The following is a 19,685-nucleotide window of genomic DNA, read 5'->3' on the forward strand; positions in this document are numbered from 1 at the left end:
AAAGACAATTTTGATTGCACCCCAACAGCAGGCCAATGATTTTCATAAGGAGACTAGGAGACACAACTAATTATGTTGCATATTTACCAGCTCACATTCTTTTATCATGGGAGCTACAGCTGTTATATGAATTCAAGTAGAGGCTAGTTGCATTATATTTCATTTTAAAAAATCATGTAGAGCTCTTGATTTCTAATCAAACTACTAAATCAAGCCTGCTTTCCAGGAGTTACAGCAAAGGTTCTCAAATACTCTTTTTAAAAGTTTGTTACACTTCTTCTACATGCCCCTATGATTCTGTTGTGTCTAATTAAAAAGTAACAGTTCATCACTGCAACCAAACTGTAAACTCTCCAACATCCTAAGAATTACTGTAGAACTATTCTTTGTGTTTATTTTCTTCTGCTTTTCCTCCATTTATATTTTCCCCTTTCTTTCCTATTTCTTCTAGAAGTGTGCAACATACCCCAAATTTGACAAACAGTGATTTCAACACAGTACTGTAAATTAGATGTGGGTCTAATGAAAAATTTCAGCTCTGAACACCCAGGAACCCTGGGGTGGTTTGGATTCAGATGCAAAATCAGATGGTTTATTGAACCACGACCCCTAGATCTGAATACCTTTGGTAGCAATTCCTAAAGAGATGGTCACAGTTTATGATCTGTTTGCTGAAAGACTATTCACTTTCATTTTTGCCATGTGAATAACCATGCATGTATCAGTTTCTCATATATTAGTTTTAATACAGCTCTTCCTACTGATGAACTAGTAGGCTTTGGTACTTCACACAATAGAGCCAGGTCCTTTCTCAAGTAAAACCTGAAGATAGTCCTGCCAGAATAAGGACTTGTAAGACCCTTCCCGTGTTTGATAATAACACATGCAAGAGACACTTATTTAAAACAGACTTTTTTTTATAATGACTCTAAAATTATCTTGTTTTTAAAACTACATACCATGTTAACTATAAACTGAAGTTGCTTTATGATCTTAAGAATTAACATTTTATTTAACAATTAGCTGGAAAGACAATATTAAATCTATTTGACATTTCCCAGGGCAGAGAGTCAGTTCACGGATTTCCTCCACATGACCAGTAGGTCACTGTGTTAATTATTCACAAGTAGATCACAACTACTTTAATATGATTCCCATGTTGTCTTTTAAAAACCTTGGAAGGTTTGCCAAACATGGGTACTTAATAGGAATCAGGTGATGATTTCTCATACTGGAAGGGTTACATGTTGCTGTTGGAAGCCTGCAGGTTTTTTGAATAATAAAAGCATTAGTAAGAATGGGCAGAAACTGAATGAAGCAATAAAGCTGATATTGAATTCTTTATTAATCATTAATAGCTATTACTATCTCTGGGTTGAAGGTAGCAACATGTTTTTCTATACAAGTTCTCTGTTGTTATACAACAAATGTGATTAGCCATGACTGGTTTCCAAGTGATCTATAACAGGCAGAAAACTCATTATTTCAACCATGAAAGCATGAGTTTTTATTTCTATTAGGTTTCACCCTGGTAGCTACCGGTGATCTGGCATTATCAGTTTTTTCATACATCTACTGGTATACTTTAAGCTGTGGTGGACTTCAGGATGTAAAATGTGCTCACCATCACTAATCACCTCAGTAAACCTTTGCTTTATTTTAAGCATGATAGAAAAACCCATTTGAAATGTTCTTAGTTTTAATTACTGGTGTATCAGTTTCTCAGACACCTGTTACTGGGAATTTTAGTATTTTTGTTTAGTGTGAAAATATAATAACCAAATTATAAAATGACATAACTGAAACCCTAGACACATGCAGAAGGGAAGAGAGAGGGAGAACCATGGAAGACATTCATTATAAAGGATCACAGCATAGGATGAGTCAACTAGAATCCAGTGACACTGAAGCAGGAAATGCCATCTTGGGATTGCCTTTGTATTGGCATTGATGGAAATTGTTCACCCACCAATAATATATAATTTCAAAGGGAAATACAGATCGCGAGAGAGCTTTCTGCCTTCTTAATGCTACTTCAGACATTTTTAGCAAATAATATTCAGATGTCACAGTCACACAAATCCCAGAGGGTACTTCCCTGCCTATTCAAATACTTATTTGGTTGTATAGCCATACACAGCTGCCTGTGAGAAGACAAGTCTGGAAAAGATTTTGATTCCAGACACCAGTGAGAATACGATACTCTACAGGTCTACTTACATTTTAAAAAGCCTTCTGCTGAGATGAAAGAGCAAGAAACGTTTTTTCCAGTTTTGTAAATGTTCATATATCAATCCAACCCTACAGCATTGTTCCTATTACTGCGAGGACACCAAATTGAAGGGGTGTCTCTCCATTTTCCATGCCCCCAATTTTAATATATATAGTTCAATTGATTCTGGGATCATCTAATCAAATACTAAACCTTCCATTAATTGGCATTATTGTTGTTGTTATAATTGCAACAATTGTGCGCTAAGGACTTGGCAGACGTGTAGGAAGAAAATTTCCTGCCCTGATAGGATCCCAGGTTAAACCAAACAAAATACAAATAAAAGGAGCTGGAATAAAATATGAGAAGGGACTTTCTGGGTCATTAAGCTAAGGGAAAAATATCATCAAATTCCTTTAGTAGATGAAAATAAATCCCTTCTTAATCTGTTTAGTTTTTTGCCCTTATTACTGTAATTGAAAGTCTCACTCCTCTGATGATTAGAAACCTCATTTTCAGCTTAAATATATTCATGATAAAATTATGTACATTTGTTCTTTTTCCACCATTTTCATTAAGCTTAAATAGTTCTTTCCTTAAATGTCTCTTTTTCCTCTCTAATGTTTATTCTTATGATGACGTTTTCATAAAGAAGCATTATATCCCTTTGCAGGCTCCCTTTTGCTAGACTCAGCAGTTCAAGCTCTGTCCTCTCATAAGGATCAGACATATTCCACATAAGGTCTCCCCACTGCCACATATACTAGCACTGATACTTCCCTATCCTTCCTGGAAATCTGGTGCTCAATATATCCTAGAATCATATTTGGTATTTTCATAGCCACACCATGCTAGTGACAGTGATAGTAAGCCTCTGACTGACAGCAGTGGTTGCCAACCTTTTGCCACCACTTGTGACCCAGCCCAGCCCCACACTCCCCAGCATCAGCAGATGCCATGATGGGAACAGATATAAAAAAACAGGCAACAGGACCCTAGGGATGCCCCCTCTGCTGCTGTGGCTAGAGTGTGCTACCATTCCCTGAGCTGCTGCAGGCTGGAACCAGTCTCTTCATAGGCTGGGCCTGTGGGCTGTAGGTTGCCAACCCCTGACTTCAGGGTGTTTTTCTTTATCTGTTGTTTCCAGCTGCTGAGCTCCCACTTTATTGTTGTTATCCCTAAGTACATGACCTTGCACTTTGTACCATTAAATGTCATCTCCTTTCTATTGCTCAGAACTCAAGGTTATTCTGTACGTTATATATTTTATCTTCTTCTACACTGGTGATACCTCCCAACTTTGTGAAGTCAGCCAATTTCATTTACCTTCTACTTTTTTTGTCAAGGTCATGTATGAAAATATTAAACAAGAATTGTGCTAAGATCAATGCTTGAGAAACTCCCTTAATGTCTGCCCAGGTTGACAGTTTCCCTTTCATCACAACACACTGTCATACCTCTTTAGCTCATACTTTACTTTACAGTTCTTGTAGAACACTGCATCTTTTCCAACAGAACTAATGATTTCCTATGAGGCATCATGGGTAATGCATCAAAAAGCTCAATTGAAATCCAAGTAGATTAGATCTGCTGCATTTCTACTTTTTAGAAAATCAGTTCTATATCAAACCAGATCAAGGTTGACCTGGCACGATCTACTTTTGGGTTCACTCAGATTGAATTTACCCCACATTCTATTTACCTCCACATTTTAAAATGTTTCTTTCTTTCAATTTTTTTTTAAAGACTAGGTATTGGGAGCAGGTTGGACAGCCTGTAGTCGCCTGGGTCATTTTCTCCTCATTCTTAAACATTCGTTACTGAGTTTGAGACAGTTCCATTGCGTCAGATAACAAATGTCATTCTTTCATGATAACCATCTGTTCTACAGTGGGACGGCTGAAAATACAGAGTTTCTTGTTACAGCTGCAAGCTTGTGCACAGTATAGATGTATATGAAATAATATATAAATGAATGATTTAATATTTGTTAATTATAATTTTCCTATATATATTTTATATTTAAGAGAAAGCGTTAAGAGTTAATTCTTTTTAAGTTAGTGATAGAAAACTAAGCAGGGGTCACCATTTTCTGAGACAAGTTAGCCTTATTCCCAAAAAGGATTCAGTTGCAAGAGGCAACTTTGTAGATTAACCTACAAATTAATAAAAAAAACTATTGGTTTTATTTTACAGTGGGATTATGAGACCAGGACTGAATGCAATTCTGGGACCCACAGGCAGTGGCAAATCTTCGTAAGTGCTGAAGCAACAAGAGGACCTGTTACTTAGCCATCTTCTCCACATACAGAAATCATTCCAAACAGAAAATAATATGCATTCAGCATTGATGATTATGACTCAAAGAGCAAGATTGTGACCTCAGTTCAATTTGCATAAATTTAGATTAGTTTTATTGTTTATAATGCAGAATTTGACTAAAAAAGACATTGTTTTTTTTAAAAAGAACACAACAGGGGTAACTGATTTCTCTGAAGTGAATAGTTTCCTAATATGCTACCTTTATGAACAGCTTTACAGACAATCAGGAGAATTATTTGATTGAGAATATGATTTTCTGTTCTTTGAGGGGCTTTTAAATATGAACTGTAGTCAGCAGCAAAGTTTCAGTATGGAAGAGCTTGTGCTTAGCTGGGCTTGTGGCCTCTACTTTTACAGACTTGTTAAAATGTACACCACAGAGCTCTTAAGATGACTGCTTTTCTTCTTTTAGGTTACTGGATATTCTGGCTGCAAGGAAAGATCCTCATGGACTGTCTGGAGACATTTTGATAAATGGAGCTCCCCAGCCTGCCAACTTTAAATGTATTTCTGGGTATGTGGTACAGGTAAGAAATTTTTAAGTGTCTGTATCTGCCTTGTTTGTTTAGACATACATTAGGACAACAATGCATCAAAGCTGGCTAAGACAGTGATTCTCAACAGGGTATCACAGCACCCTAGGGTGCCTTGAGTTTCTTTCAGGGGTGCTGCAGAGTGGCACACAGCAGGAACTGTTAGATGAACCATGTTTGCACACAAGATAAACCCAGAGATTCCAAATAGGAATCCACAGTGTTAAAAAAACCATTGTGCTCATTCTGAGTTCTTTGCAACAGAAGAATTGCCCTATTATTTTTCTACAGTCAAAATTCAAGTGAAGACTAAGAGCTGGCATTTTCCAAGGGATGCCTTGAGTCTAAAAAGGTTGAGAACCACTGGTTTAAGATAATGTACTTGCTGCAGCGTGCTTGTCAAAATTGGTCCTTGATTTCATTTACAGCCAATACTTTTACTTTAAAAAGTAGAAGGTATAAAGTTAATTGCCATGCCTGGGATTAGTTCTGAAGAGTCAGCACACTGAGTGAACCCGCCAGATTCTTCCTGGGCCATACACAAAATGTAAGAAATGCTGTATCCGTTGCAATATTGGCCTTACACAGAGAGCTCTCTTTCGTTTGGAGAAGGGCTCCCTCCATAGCACTTTTCCCCGATGAGTATAGGTATCTTTCACCTTATAACCCTTGGAAAAAGTAGCACTACTTGCACCTGTATTAATCCCCTTTGACTGCTTTTCTACAGCTGAAGGGAAATCTACCTCCTAGCAGTGTGGTTCCTACTGGGACAGAGTTCCCAAGGATGTCCAGGCTCATAAAGCAGCAGCCATCCACATATATTATTGCAAGCATTTGGAAGAGGTTCCTTTCCCTATGGATTCCTTAGAAATAGAGAAAAATTGGCGATGACACAGCACATGATGCAACATAGTATATTGCCCTTAACCGTTTTCCACTATCAAGGATAGCACCAGCAAAACCATATGAGGGGAGTCTCACTAGGGACAGAAATTACACACAGACTGGTATAAGTGATCAGAAACCTGTTCAAATCTGTAACACAACAGAAGTTCAGTGCATATAAACTGCTTTCAAAATGGCTAAAGCCAGTTTAAGATAAACCTGTATGGATGTAGTATAAGACTTAACTGATTTAGGTTAAACCAGTTTATTGAACTCCTGTCCCAGATCCCCTCCAGATAAGAGTTAACTTACAGTCCCCCAGCATCTCAGGATGCTTTGCACCTCCTCTGCAAACCTTGCCTTGCAGGGTGGGCGAGGAGCAGAGCTGGGAGGTATGCTCTAGCACCTTCCAGCTTCTGTCCAGGTATACTTTAGGCATGTGGCTGCATTTCTGGGATCAAAAGTGAAGTCTGTTCACTTGCTTATAAGTTTAATATATGCAGCTTAGATTAACCTGAAAGGACTGAACTGATTCAGCCTTTGGATTTTTGACCATTTCTACTTGGCCATTGATTTTTGTTTTCTGCCAGTCCCTGTTCTACAGGTGTAAGTGTAGGAGTGAAGGATCTGGCCCTATATTACAATTAAGTTTGAACTGTGATATGCAACTGCACCTCAGACTTTGAAATTGTGAAGGGAATGTCTCTATACTCTGAATTTATCTTTGATTTGTTGGAATTAAAAAGATATCAGAAAATCCATCTAAATCTACCTCTTCTTTTGGTAGGGATGAAGGTCTGGTTCTTGGGGAAATACCACAGAAACATTTTAGGTGCAGTTGAAAAAAATGATCCACCTTGCAGCTATTGTCACTGTAATTCTTCACTGCAAACTCCTGGCCCCATGCTGCTGGCCAGCTGCAACACCCCTCCCCACCTCCAAGGCTCCACCTGCCCCACCAGTCTGAGTTCACCAGCTGCACCTGCTGTGTCTACACTCACTATACTTAAATGTATTTTTGAAAGTATAAAGCTTTCTACAAACATGCAGCTAAATAGTTGTTCCCTAGGGGTGATGCCTCCTTACCTAAGTGTGAAAGTGCTTTGCTTCAATGTGAAAATAAATGAGTAGATTCCTACCCTCCTTCCCTTCCCTCTCCTAAATGCAGCATACAAAAAGCTAAAGAATAAATCTGAAGAAACCCCTCTCCAGAACATGCTTAGCATATCACCCTCACAAAACAGATGTCCAAACATTTGGACAAAGAAAAGTCAAAAGAAACCCATTTCCTTTATCAGGGATAAAAAACTCCTCTTTCCCCCTGCTAAGAACAAATCAAGAACCTCCTCTTTACTTCCTCCTTTCATACATAGCAGGTGAGGCTGCAAATTAATGAGCTCAGCTGCATCTGCTCTGCAGTTTCCTTTAACCCTTCAGTGCCTGGTTCTATGCTTCTCTAAATCTGATAAAGAAAACACAGCTTTGGACTTTGGTGTCCCCCTAGGTAACACAAACTCAACTGTTCAGAGTCCTTGTAGGATTTATACATAATGTAAACTTACATGAAGCATGCAAGTGTACATTTAAGTCACCAATTAAACTACTCGTTTGCACTAAGGGTATTGTTAGATTGGGATCACACTGTGCAAGATTTCTCTAGAGCTACATAACTTTGAACTCTCTTCCCTGTGCATGTTCCTCCTGCCCATGGTCAGGAGGAGCATGGTCTGCACATCCTTGTCATGAGAAACCCTGGAAAGAATTCAATTGAAATAAACATTTTCAAAGCCCTCCTTGGAGTCACACTCATAATCTTTCTACACTTGTTCTTTTGCTTTATCTGTAGTTTTCCATAGCTATCAAAGAGTTTATCTCACTGTGGAATTAATTATTGCCAGTTACTAGTTCTGCTCAGTGTCTTCAACCCTCATTAAGAGTAATAGGAGTTAAATGAGCTAAGTACTTTACACAGGGTATGCAAAAATCAAGCAGGATTAAATCCAGAATTACTTATTGGTAATTTTTTTACCACAGAAGGCAAGACTAAAAATGATATTATTTTTATTTCCTTTTTGTCTTCCTGTTTTGTTTACACTTTACTGGTCTACAAAAGACTCTTTGAGGTCTCCCTTAAGGGAGCAGTACACATTGGTTAGTTAATTGCTATTTAAGAAATTTGATACATGTAGGATATTCCTCTATTGCCACGAACTGTACAGACATACAAATGCATGAAGAGAAATATCTGTTGTAACGTTCAGGTTTTGAAGATCCATCCTACAGCATTCTAGCAGTTGCTACGCGCATACAAATGAACTCTGCATGAAACGTACAACATAAGAAATGAGCGCCAAAATGAACATTAAATATGCAATTTTGTTTATGAAGGATGATGTGGTAATGGGAACCCTGACTGTGAAAGAAAACTTCCAGTTCTCAGCAGCACTTAGGTTACCAAAGTCTGTTCCTGAACAGGAAAAGAAACAACGAATTAACCAGATCATAGAGGAACTTGGTTTGACAAAAGTGGCAGATTCCAAGGTAATGTGAGTTGAGGCACGTGAGTTGTTATAATTAAAGCAAATATTAACTTATTTCAGGTAATAAAATGATTTCAGTTTGGCAGCTGTGAATTTTGGTTGAATAGACTATTGTAATAACAGAAGAGTTAGTAAACCTCAACCTGGATGTTTGTTTTCATCTCAGTGAAGATTCAGGTTTTGCATTGCAGCATCTGTGTTTACCATAAAATTATGGAGGACATGAAAAGTCATTCCTGCGGAAAAAAGAAATTATGGAAAAAGTTTATACTATGGATGAAAAGTTTTAAATGACTTTTCTCCTGCATTTTTAGATTTGCATTATTCCATTACATACAGAATATGAAGTTTCTGTTAAAAGGAATCTTTGAATCACTGGCAAAATCATTGTTAAAAAGCGATCACTCTTCTAGAACTTTTATGTGCTTTTATAAGTGTTCCATGTTCTTTACTTTAAGTCAGACAAAATGATAAGCTCCTGTTTTGCCTTAGGTTGGCACCCAGTTTATTCGTGGAGTGTCAGGGGGAGAGAGGAAAAGGACGAACATTGGAATGGAACTCATTACTGACCCTGCAGTCTTGTTCTTAGATGAGCCAACAACAGGACTGGATGCCAGCACTGCCAATGCTGTCCTCCTTCTCCTGAAAAGGTGATGGTGATAGAATCACTAAGAAAAAACAGCTTTCCAGTTTTGCCTTGCAAGTAATAGTATATAATACCTACTGTACTCAGTAAAGGGATTCATCACGCAAGTGACCTCCATGGAAATAGGAATAGGCCCATAATAAATTGTCTCCAGCTTAAGTGGAGTTGCTCACAGGACTATGCAGGGGTAGATCCAGGATAAGACAAAGGAGTGTGCGGGGGTAGCAACCCATGCTGTAGAGATGCCTGCATCCCCCATTCCCAACTTGTCCCCCACCTCTCCCCTGGACCCACTGGTATGGGCAAACTAGGTAGGGGGGGAGCCCCTGGGAACTTTCTAAAGTCCTAAAACCATGTAAGAGTCCCACCCCACTTTCCCATCCAGGTCAGAGTCATGCCCTCTCACTAATCCTACCCCATCTGGCTCTGATGCTTTCCATGCTGTTCCCAGAGTGGGAGAGGCTTTAAAGCTGCTTTTGATGCTCCAGGGGTTTGGGCTCAGTTGAGAACGCAACATGGCAGTGGCAGAAATGATGTGCGGGTGGATGGGTTCTCCCTCCCTGCCCAATTCCCCTGGGAGCAGGCGCAGGCAGGAGAAACTCTGTCCCCCACCCCCTACTGCAGCTACTATTGTTGCTGTCTCTTGTCACAGCTGAGCCCAGCCCCTGCACAGCCCGACTAAAACTAAGCCCAGTCTTTGCACAGGCTCTAAAACTTTCCCTGCCTCCAAGACAGCATGGAAAGCAGCAGTGGCAGGAGGAAGGGTATGGGAGGAGGGGAAGAGACATGCCTCTGATCGTGGAGGGGAGGGGATTCTCCCACAGTGTAGTCCAGTCCAAAAATCCAAAAAGGGAGTGCAGCTGTGCCACTGCACCCCTTCTGGATCTGCCCAGGTATTATGCACCATGCCTTGCAGTAATTCTATAGAGCTTAAGGAGATAGAGAAAATTTACTAATAGTATGCTTTGAAGGGTCCCTCTTGGTGACTGGCATTATTGCTTACATGAGAAATTTGGCTACCTTGATGAAGTGATGGATATTAGTTATGGGGGCAGCTAGCACTGCTAATGTTTCCCTGTAACAAACGTGACAAAACATTCATTGGGAAAACAAACAAAATGCCTTGTTAATGCTAGTTTTCTCTGTTTCCTAACATCCTGCATCATTTGCATTTTTTTCAAAGAGGGCTAAAGTGCCTCGTTCAAGAGTGCTTGGTAACTCCAAAGAAATTACCATGATCTTTTCTCAAAAGAGGTTCAGCACTCATGGCGCTTAGGAATGCCACAAGAATTTGTTTCCTTCCCTACAGAACACTGTGCAGCCATTATATTTATAGGCTGGGCACTGTGGTGTTCCTTTTTCACCTTGCATTGCGTTCTTCAGGCTGAATTATATTGAAAGATGGCACTCCTGCCTCTCAATCTAATAAATAAGCAAACACCGTTTTTTTCTACTTTATATCCAGGATGGCAAAGCAGGGGAAAACAATAATTTTTTCCATCCACCAGCCGCGATACTCCATATTCAGACTGTTTGATAACTTGACATTATTGGCCACAGGAAGAATGCTCTACCATGGGCCAGCTCAGGATGCTATTGAATACTTCAAATCTCTTGGTAAGCTTTTAATAAGGAACCATAGTCGCAGAGCAAGTGGTGGCTTAAAGGTAGCTCTGTTTTAAAACAAGACTTAATAAAATTAAATGACTCTTGAATCATAGGTTCATATTTAATGCATCTCAGTGTTTTCAGGACAAAAAAATGCGTCCCATCTAGAATGTTAAGGTCACATTGGATTGTTTCTTTCTTTCTTGCACAGTATTATCAATAAGAACAATTGTAACTAAATTCTGTTCATGCATGTACAATGTTAAAGTCTTCAAATTAAATCTTCAAACACTTCACAGGGGTTGCACAGATATAACTGATAATACGTGCAAAAGTATACATCCAGCTTGCTTTCTTTTAGCTGTCTCAGTTCTGCCTGACTAACAAACAATACAATGCTCCCCTGGCACCTCACCCCCAATATGAATATTTAATTTAAAAAATATACTGGGACTAGTATGCTGAGCAAGAAGCTACTATATTACTGTCTGTTTTCAGACTGCCATTGCACTTTAACAAATTTTAACACCTATTTCAAAGTTTTGGTACATATTACATGGCAAAATAATAAGTAATCATAGTAATAAAAGTGTTACTTTCAAGTTAAAGTTGAAGCATCTCAACAATAACCTGATTCTACAGTCTTTACAAAATAAAAACTCCCATAATGTCCGTATCCAAACGTCTGTATCAAAATCAAAACTTCCCATAGATATCAGATTTACCCAAAGAGCATAATGTCGGTGTTAGTTTTCTCTGAGGCTCATCTGACTATAACACAAAAACTGAAAGAAATGCCAGTGACTCTGTATTTAAAATGGAAACATAATACCATATAGAGGTTAGTTTGAGATTCTGAAAAATAAAGCATTTATTATACCAATATACAAATAGGTATAAGATATTTAGCCAAAAAAAGAATTAGCAAGAGCAGACATGTGGTTAGAGTTTAGTAGGACTCATAGATGCTGCTTTTCTTTTTATGGGAACTTGGATAAGGGACGACTGGAATATACACACACACAGATTAACTAGCTACTTATGGTGCAAGTTCAGAAAAGCAGGACTGGACTTCAGAAAAGCAGACTTTGACCCACTCAGGGAACTCATGGGCAGGATCCCCTGGGAAGCCAGTATAAAGAGAAGAGGCGTCCAGGAAAGCTGGCTGTACTTCAAAGAAACCTTACTGAAAGTACAGGAACAAACCATCCCAATGCACAGGAAGATTATCAAGTATGGCAGAAGACCAGCTTGGCTTAACAGGAAACTCTTTAGTAAATTAATCACAAAAAGAAAGCCTATAAGAAGTGGAAACTTGGACAAATAACTAAGGAAGAATATAAAGTGCATTGCTCAGGCATGCAGGGATGAAGTCAGGAAGGCTAAAGCACAAATGGAGTTGCAGCTAGCAAGGGATGTGAAGGGTAACAAGAAGGGTTCCTGCAAGTATGTCAGTAGCAAGAGGAGGATCAGGGAAAGCATGGGCTCCCTACTGAATGGGGGAGGAAACCTTGTGACAGAGGATGCAGAAAAGGCTGAAGTGCTCAATGCCTTTATTGCTTCAGTCTTCACAGGCAAGGTCAGCTTCCAGACTACTGCATCAGGCAGCACAGTTTAAGGAGGAGGTGAGCAGCCCTCAGTGCTGAAAGAACAGGTTAGGGACTACTTAGAAAACTGGACGTGTACGAGTCCATGCGGCCAGATGAAATGCACCCAAGGGTGCTGAGGGAGTTAGCTGATGTGATTTCAGAGCCATTGGCCATTATCTTTGGAAACTCATGGCGATCAACAGAGGTCCCAGATGATAGGAAAAGGGTCCATATTTAAGAATTGGAACAAGGAGGATCCAGGGAACTACAGACCAGTCACCCTCACCTCCATCCCTGGAAAAATCATGGAGCAGATCCTCAAGAAATTCAATTCTCAGGAACAGTCAGCATGGATTCACCGGGGCAAGTCATGCCTGACCAACCTGTTTGCCTCCTATGATGAGGTGACTGGCTCTGTGGATGCAGAGAGACTTGTAGATGTGGTGTACCTTGATTTTAGCAAGGCTTTTGATTCACTCTTCCACAATATTCTTGCAGGCAAGCTAAGGAAGTATGAGTTGGATGAATGGACTGTAAGGTGTATAGAAAACTGGCTGGAGCATTAGGCTCAGAGTGTAGTAATCAATGGCTCAATGTCTAGTTGGCAGTCAGTATCAAGTGGAGTGCCCCAAGGGTCAGTCCTGGGGCTGGTTTTGTTCCATGTCTTCATCAACGACCTGGAAGATGGCACAGAGTGCACCTTCAGCAAGTTTGCAGTTGACACCAAGCTGTGGGGAGTAGTAGATATGCTGGAGGGTAGGGCTAGGATTCAGAGTGACTTAGACAAATTGGAGGATTGGGCCAAAACAAATCTCATGTGGTTCAACAAGGACAAGTGTAAAGTCTTGTACTTAGGATGGAACAACCCCATGCACCAATACAAGCTGGGAGCTGACTGGCTGGGCAGCAGCTTTGCAGAAAAGGACCTGGGGGTTACAGTGGACAATAAGCTGAATATGATCCAGCAGTGTGCCCTTGTTGCCAAGAAGGCTAATGGCATCCTGGGCTTCATTGGTAGGTGCGTTGCCACTAGATCAAGGGAAGTGATTATTCTCCTTTGGTGATTATTCAGCACTGGTGAGGCCACATCTGGAGTACTGTGTCCAGTTTTGGGCCCCCCCACTACAGAAAGGATGTGGACAAATTGGAAAGAGTCCAGCAGAGTGAAACAGAAATGGTGAGTGGGCTGGGGGACATGACTTCTGATGAAAAACTGATGGAACTCAGCTTATTTAATCTAGACAAGAGAAGACTGAGGAGTGATTTAATCAAGCTTTCAACTACCTGAAGGGGGTTCAAAAAAGGATGGAGTTAAACTGTCCTCAGTGGTGGCAGATGCCAGAAGCAGCAACAGTTTCAAGTTGCAGCACGGGAAGTTTAGGTTAGATATTAGGAAGAATATTCTCACTAGGAGAGTAGCAAAACACTGAAACAGGTTACCCAGAGAGGTGGTGGAAGCTCCATCCGTGGAGGTTTTCAAAACCCGGCTAGACAAAGCTTTGGCTGGGATGATCTAGTTGGAGATGGTGCTGCTTTGAGCAGGAGGTTGGATTAGATAACCTCCTGAGGTCCCTTCTAACCCTAATTTTCTATGATTCTAAGTTACTACTCAGCACAAGTAAATGGATTGGGATCTGACTCATGAACAAATGGAGTGCAAAACATTTTGCTATATGTAGAATGACTTGTTTTGGAGACCTAATACTATTTCCTTGCAGGTTATGAGTGTGAGCCATATAACAATCCTGCTGATTTCTTTTTGGATGTCATTAATGGAGACTCAACTGCTGTGACATTGAACAAGACAGATGAAGCTGACTTGGGTATGACACTGAAGTTTTTTGTGGAGTAAAAACTGATCTGTACTGTGACAAAATATTTTGCATTTATCTTTCCTGTCAAAGTTAACTTTTAGGTATTTGGCATAACCAATAGCTTTGTGTGCACAGTGTGTGTGTGTGTGTGTGTGTGTATGAGAGAGAGAGAGAGAAAGTTACAGATAATGGGTCCCTTGGCATCTGACGTTTCTTAGTTTTCAACTTACTGGCATATGGCAGATTGGGACTGCTTCTGTGACTTGCATTGCTTCTATATATACACACACAGACACACACTCGCACAGGGAAGTGAATACGTGGATAGTTCACTCGTTATTTACTTTCCATCATCATCCTAGCAAATGGCAAGCAAGTAGGCTGGTAAATTTAAATAGCAATTTTGCAAAACTAGAGCTACATTTTTCTTATACTGTCATTTCAGACTGGGTAAAATGTCTCTGTCGCTTAGTCCTCTTCAGTGACTAGATGTTATGTACAACTAGATAATGCGTGTATATGATGTTTTATATGTACATGTGCACATGTGTGCTTGCACACACACAAACATATTTATATATTTATGTAATGTGATATCAACTGGTCAAGGAAATGCATAGAATTTACAAGATTCTATTTGCATTACACACTTGATAGCTAATATGGCAAATACATATATGCTCTATTTGTACTCTGAAAAACAGAAACTGGGCTAAAATTGAGGGCGAGGAGGAAGGCAGGGGGGAAACAACTGCTATAGCAGAAATCCATTCCTGTGGGACTTGGGAGATCCCTCCAGAAGACAGCCATATAGACGGCTACTCTGAAACAATTTCACCAGGTTAAGAGATTGACTGTTTGCAAGGAGCCATAGAAGAGACTCGTTCATATATTATGGTTTAACAGTATCTTGGCTTTGAAATTCAGTGGCAGATTTTATCAGGTCAGCTTGCTGTGAGACACAATCTGTAGTTTCTGTGACTTACATGTAGTCAAAAAACAGATAATTTCTGCTTAGCAGAATTGTAAATTATTTATAGTATTTTGTATCAGTTGCTACCAGACTATGTTAATTAATTTATTTCACTAAATGATTTACAAATTAATTTCACCAAATAATTGCTATCTCATTGATTAGTAATAAAAAGAACAAGCATGACTGTTGGAGAATTATTTTTTTCTTGTGAATTCAATAAGAGATTACAATTTTTTTTTCTCTTTAACCAGAAAACAATGTTGAAGAACACATCAACCATGGAAAGACTTTGGCAGAGAAGTTAGCAGAGCAGTATTCCAGTTCTACATACTACAGAGAAACAAAAGCAGTACTAGAGAATATTTCTTTGGAAAATAAAAAGAAAACAAAGTTCAGTTTCAGACAAATTACATACACAACTTCCTTTTTTCATCAGCTCAAATGGGTGTCCAGACGTACGTTTAAAAATTTAATTGGCAATCCTCAAGCCTCCATAGCTCAGGTAAACCCAGTTAATCTACGAATATTAAGTATGATTTGATTTAGTCCATTTCTATTTGAAAATCAGTTGGGTGAAATTTTGTGCATCTAAAAATAGAATCTATGAAAACAGAATAATATCTAAAAATCAGGACCATAAAATGGTATGCTGAGTGCTCTGAAATAGCAGCATGAAAAGGATATTCAATAGATTATTTTAATTTACCATATTTTAGTTAAGGTGGCTCAAGTTTTACTTTAATTATGTCATACCCTGTGTTTTTTGAACCAAGAACTCCCTATCCTCTTGCTTTATAGGCTATTATACTTCCATAAACTTCACAAGTCTAGTGTTAAAACAATTCACATTCTTTGCTTCTGCTACTTGGCTAAGAAGACCATCACAAACTTTCACTTTTCTGGCCACTTGTATAGTCGGGGGCCTCCGTGGCCAGCCCTATGAGGAGAGGCTGAGGGACCTGAATCTCTTCAGTCTCCGCAAGAGGAGTCTGAGGGGGGATCTTGTGGCTGCCTACAACCTTATCAGGGGCCACCAGCAGGGACTCGGGGAAAGTCTGTTCACCAGGGCCCCCCTTGGAGTCACCAGGAACAATGGCCACAAGCTGAGGGAGGATAGGTTTAGATTAGGTATTAGGAAGAACTACTTCACTGTAAGGGTGGCCAGAGCCTGGAATAGGCTTCCCAGAGAGGTGGTGCTCTCACCTTCCCTGGAGATCTTCAAAAGGAGACTTGTTAGGCACCCAGCCACCCCCAGTGCTCCTTTCTGCCCATGGCAGGGTGTCGGACTCAATGATCTGTCCCTTCTGACTCATTGATTCTATGGTTCTCTGATAGATCAAATCTCCATCTGAATTTCTTCATAGTCAGTTTATAGCAGGGGTAGGCAAAGTTTTTTGGCTGGAGTGCTGAAAAAACCCACAATGTCTACCTTGGAAGGTGATGGAGTGCCAGCATGCCAGAAAAACAAAATGAGTGCGGAGCTGGGGGTGGTACATGGCAGGACACACTGCATATTAGTATATTTAATAATCATAAATGTTGCCTTTGTTGTTTTGTATTCCTTTTTTGTTGAGCATGTTGCAATGAGAGAGAAAAAAAGAGACAAATAAGAGAAAGGGGAGAGAGAGAAAGAAAAAGGAGAGCAGGGAGAGAACTAGATATGCACACAGAGAACCATTGTACACAAACACAGAGAACGAGAACACACCCAAAACAGACGCATGCACACACACATCCAGAACCAGATGTGCACAGACATGCAGAACCAGACAGAGGCAGACCAACACACAGAACCAGATGCACAGGTGCATGGAGCTGGGCTCCTGGGCCAATGGACAAAGTCCGACCCAGCAGTGTCCTGGTCCCACCAGAGTCCATGTGCTTCCCCAGGAAGCCAGCCCCTGGGTTGCAGTGCAGCTGGCTGAGGCCCTGGCTCGCAGCCTGGCCATCAGCCCAACCTCCCATCTACCTTGAACAGCTAAGCCCATGAAAAGTGCAGTGCTCCTGGCAAGGGGCAGTGCCAGCCTCATCCTGGTGTGGGGCTGGGTCGGGGCTGGGCTCGGAACAGGTGGGAGTCAGGTGGGCTCAGCTGCAAGCCCTGATGCAAGCAGCCTGGGCTCCGTGGTTGGCAGCAGCTACCAGAGCCTGGGCCGGCTGCAGCCGGGAGGCTGCAAACAGCTGCTCTGGCATCAGCTCCATGCTGGCAGGTGCATGCGCTTCTCACAGCAGATGGTGGGGATAGGGCCTGAGGCAGCACAGTCCTCCTGCTGTCTGCTCTGACATGTGCATGTGCAGTCACCGCCAGCATGGAACTGATGCTGGGGCTGTGGAGCCCGATGCAGCTGTTTGCAGCCAGCCTGCTGCAGATGCCCCAGGCTGGCTACAAACAGCTACACTGGGCTCCGGAGCCCAGTCATCAGCTTTGTGCCGGCAGCTTTGCACTGCCTCAGGCCCCTCCCACACCGTCTGCTCCGAGATACACGTGCACGAATCAGTATGGAGCTACTGCCGGAGCCCAGAGCAGCTGTTTGCAGCCTCTTGGCTGCAACCGGCCCAGGCTCTGGGTAGCTGCTGCCAACCATGGAGCTTGCAGCAGGGCTTGCAGTTTCCCAGCCATCTTCTGGGAGCAGCCCGGGATTTGTGGCTGGCAGCAGCTGCCTAGAGCCCAGGCTGGTGTTGGTTTGCTGAGCAAAATGACCTTGCGTGCTGTGCTCGGCACACGTTGGCGGTTGCTGACCCCTAGTTCAAATATTGTCCAGTGTTGTTTCTCCTCCTAGAAAGGTCTTCTGTTTCCTTAACATTTACCCCACTAAATGTACTTCTAAAAAGTAATCATGTCTCCTCTCAAACCCTATTTTGTTAAATGAAACAAGTCAAATTTCTTCTTTCATATAAAAAAGCCTTCATTTCCTTAACCGTACTGGCCCTTTGTCAACCTGTTCAATTTAAGTTATTTTTTTACCCTGAAGAGTAGTGATCTGAACTGCACACTGTCTTCTTGGTGTCTTATCAGTGTCTTATATAATGGCAGTAGTACTTCCTTCTCTCTACTGGAGATACTTCACCCCATACATGCTGGAGATACTTCACCCCATACATGCTAGAACTGCTTTAGCCTTTTCATAACCACATCACATTGGTAGTTCACAGTCATTCAGTCAACTAATACACTTAGGTTCCTCTCTTCCTCAGTAGTTTCCAGTGTATGTGCCCCTCTTATAACCAAAGCATTGGTTTTTAATCCCTGAGTACATGACTTTACGCTCCCTGCTGTTAAATTTAATTGCTAATGTTCCATTCCACAAGATTATCTAAAGCCTCTTGTAAAATAATCTAGTATTCATCCTGACAGTACTCCCTATCTCAGTGGCATCTTCAAATTGCATGAGGACAGTTCTAGTTCTACTACTAAGTTTGCTGATAAAAAGGCTAAACTGGATAGATACATCCTCAGACAGATCCCTGACAACCACCCTCCAGTCAGATAACTTGCCTTTCAGCATTACCCTCTGTAATCTCTCTTTGAGCCAATTCCTTACTCGCCTCATGTTTGTAATGTTGATCCCTGTTCTCTCCATTCTGATCAGTAACTGTCCATAAGCTACTGTGTCAAAAGTTTTCAGTCTAGATAAATTAAGCGTTGTCTTTTTTCAAGGAGTTGGTTTTCTTGACATAGAAGGATATTAAATGTTTCTGATACAATTTTCCTTGAATAAAACTACACGTTTCCCTTGCTTTACGTGGGTTCTGCATGTGCAAATTCACTGTTATGCAATGACCCCTTTTAGACCAAAAATCCACTATATGTGAGGTAAATTCACTCTTATGCAATCAGTGTGGTGGAAGCCTGCAGTCAGCTACTTTGTGTGGTGCATTGTGGGAGTGGCACGCACAAAAATATAGTCTCCTGTGTGGATCTGTGCTCCTTACTTGTTGTCTGTGACACGTGTTTCTGCAGTTGCCAACCCCATTATGATAGTGCCCTGTGCTTGTGTGTACTGTCTGCTGTTGGTAAATACCAAAACTGTCTTGTAAAAGTGGTAGAAATGGGTCTGGGGGTCAGTACAGTCAAGGTCTTGTAATGTATCCCTATTTGTTACATTGTAAAATGGGTTCCCTTCATGCAAATTTGAGTTATGTGCTCCTCCTCCCTATTACACCAAACACTGCAAAGCTAGTCCTCACAGTCTGATCCACTCTTCTGAATGCACTCTGCAGTTTAGTTACACTTCAGGGTTTGACCAGTTGTATCCCGCCACCCCACCAGGGAAACTGAATTAGCCAACTTATCATTAACTATAGTTTATAAATTAAGTTCTGGTGGACAACACTATCACTAAGATTGAGCGGACTGGCCAAGTTCGCCAATGACACCAAAATTTGAGGCAAAGCATCCACACCAGAAGACAGGCGGGTGATCCAGGCAGATGAGAACCTGATGGTGTTTAACACTGAAAAATGGAAGGTTCTCCACCTTGGAAGGAAAAACCTGCAGCATCCTTATAGGCTTGGCAGTGGTACGCTGGCTAGCACTACAGAAGAAAGAGACTTGGGGGTCCA

General features: G+C 41.0%; 1 protein-coding gene across 1 annotated transcript in view; it reads left to right on the forward strand.

Moving 5' to 3' along the window:
* The window catches only part of LOC109322360 (ATP-binding cassette sub-family G member 2-like), a 44,000-nt gene that overhangs the window by 11,195 nt on the left and 13,120 nt on the right, over positions 1–19,685 (forward strand). Inside the window, exons 3-9 of the mRNA XM_019553448.1 lie at positions 4,409–4,468; positions 4,947–5,061; positions 8,341–8,493; positions 8,985–9,142; positions 10,604–10,755; positions 14,054–14,158; positions 15,377–15,627. Of these exons, the coding sequence (XP_019408993.1) occupies positions 4,409–4,468; positions 4,947–5,061; positions 8,341–8,493; positions 8,985–9,142; positions 10,604–10,755; positions 14,054–14,158; positions 15,377–15,627 (994 nt within the window). The remainder of the gene's footprint in view (positions 1–4,408; positions 4,469–4,946; positions 5,062–8,340; positions 8,494–8,984; positions 9,143–10,603; positions 10,756–14,053; positions 14,159–15,376; positions 15,628–19,685) is intronic.

Source organism: Crocodylus porosus, unplaced genomic scaffold (assembly GCF_001723895.1).
Source record: "Crocodylus porosus isolate Cpor-Errol unplaced genomic scaffold, CroPor_comp1, whole genome shotgun sequence".
Classification (NCBI taxonomy): Eukaryota; Metazoa; Chordata; order Crocodylia; family Crocodylidae; genus Crocodylus; species Crocodylus porosus.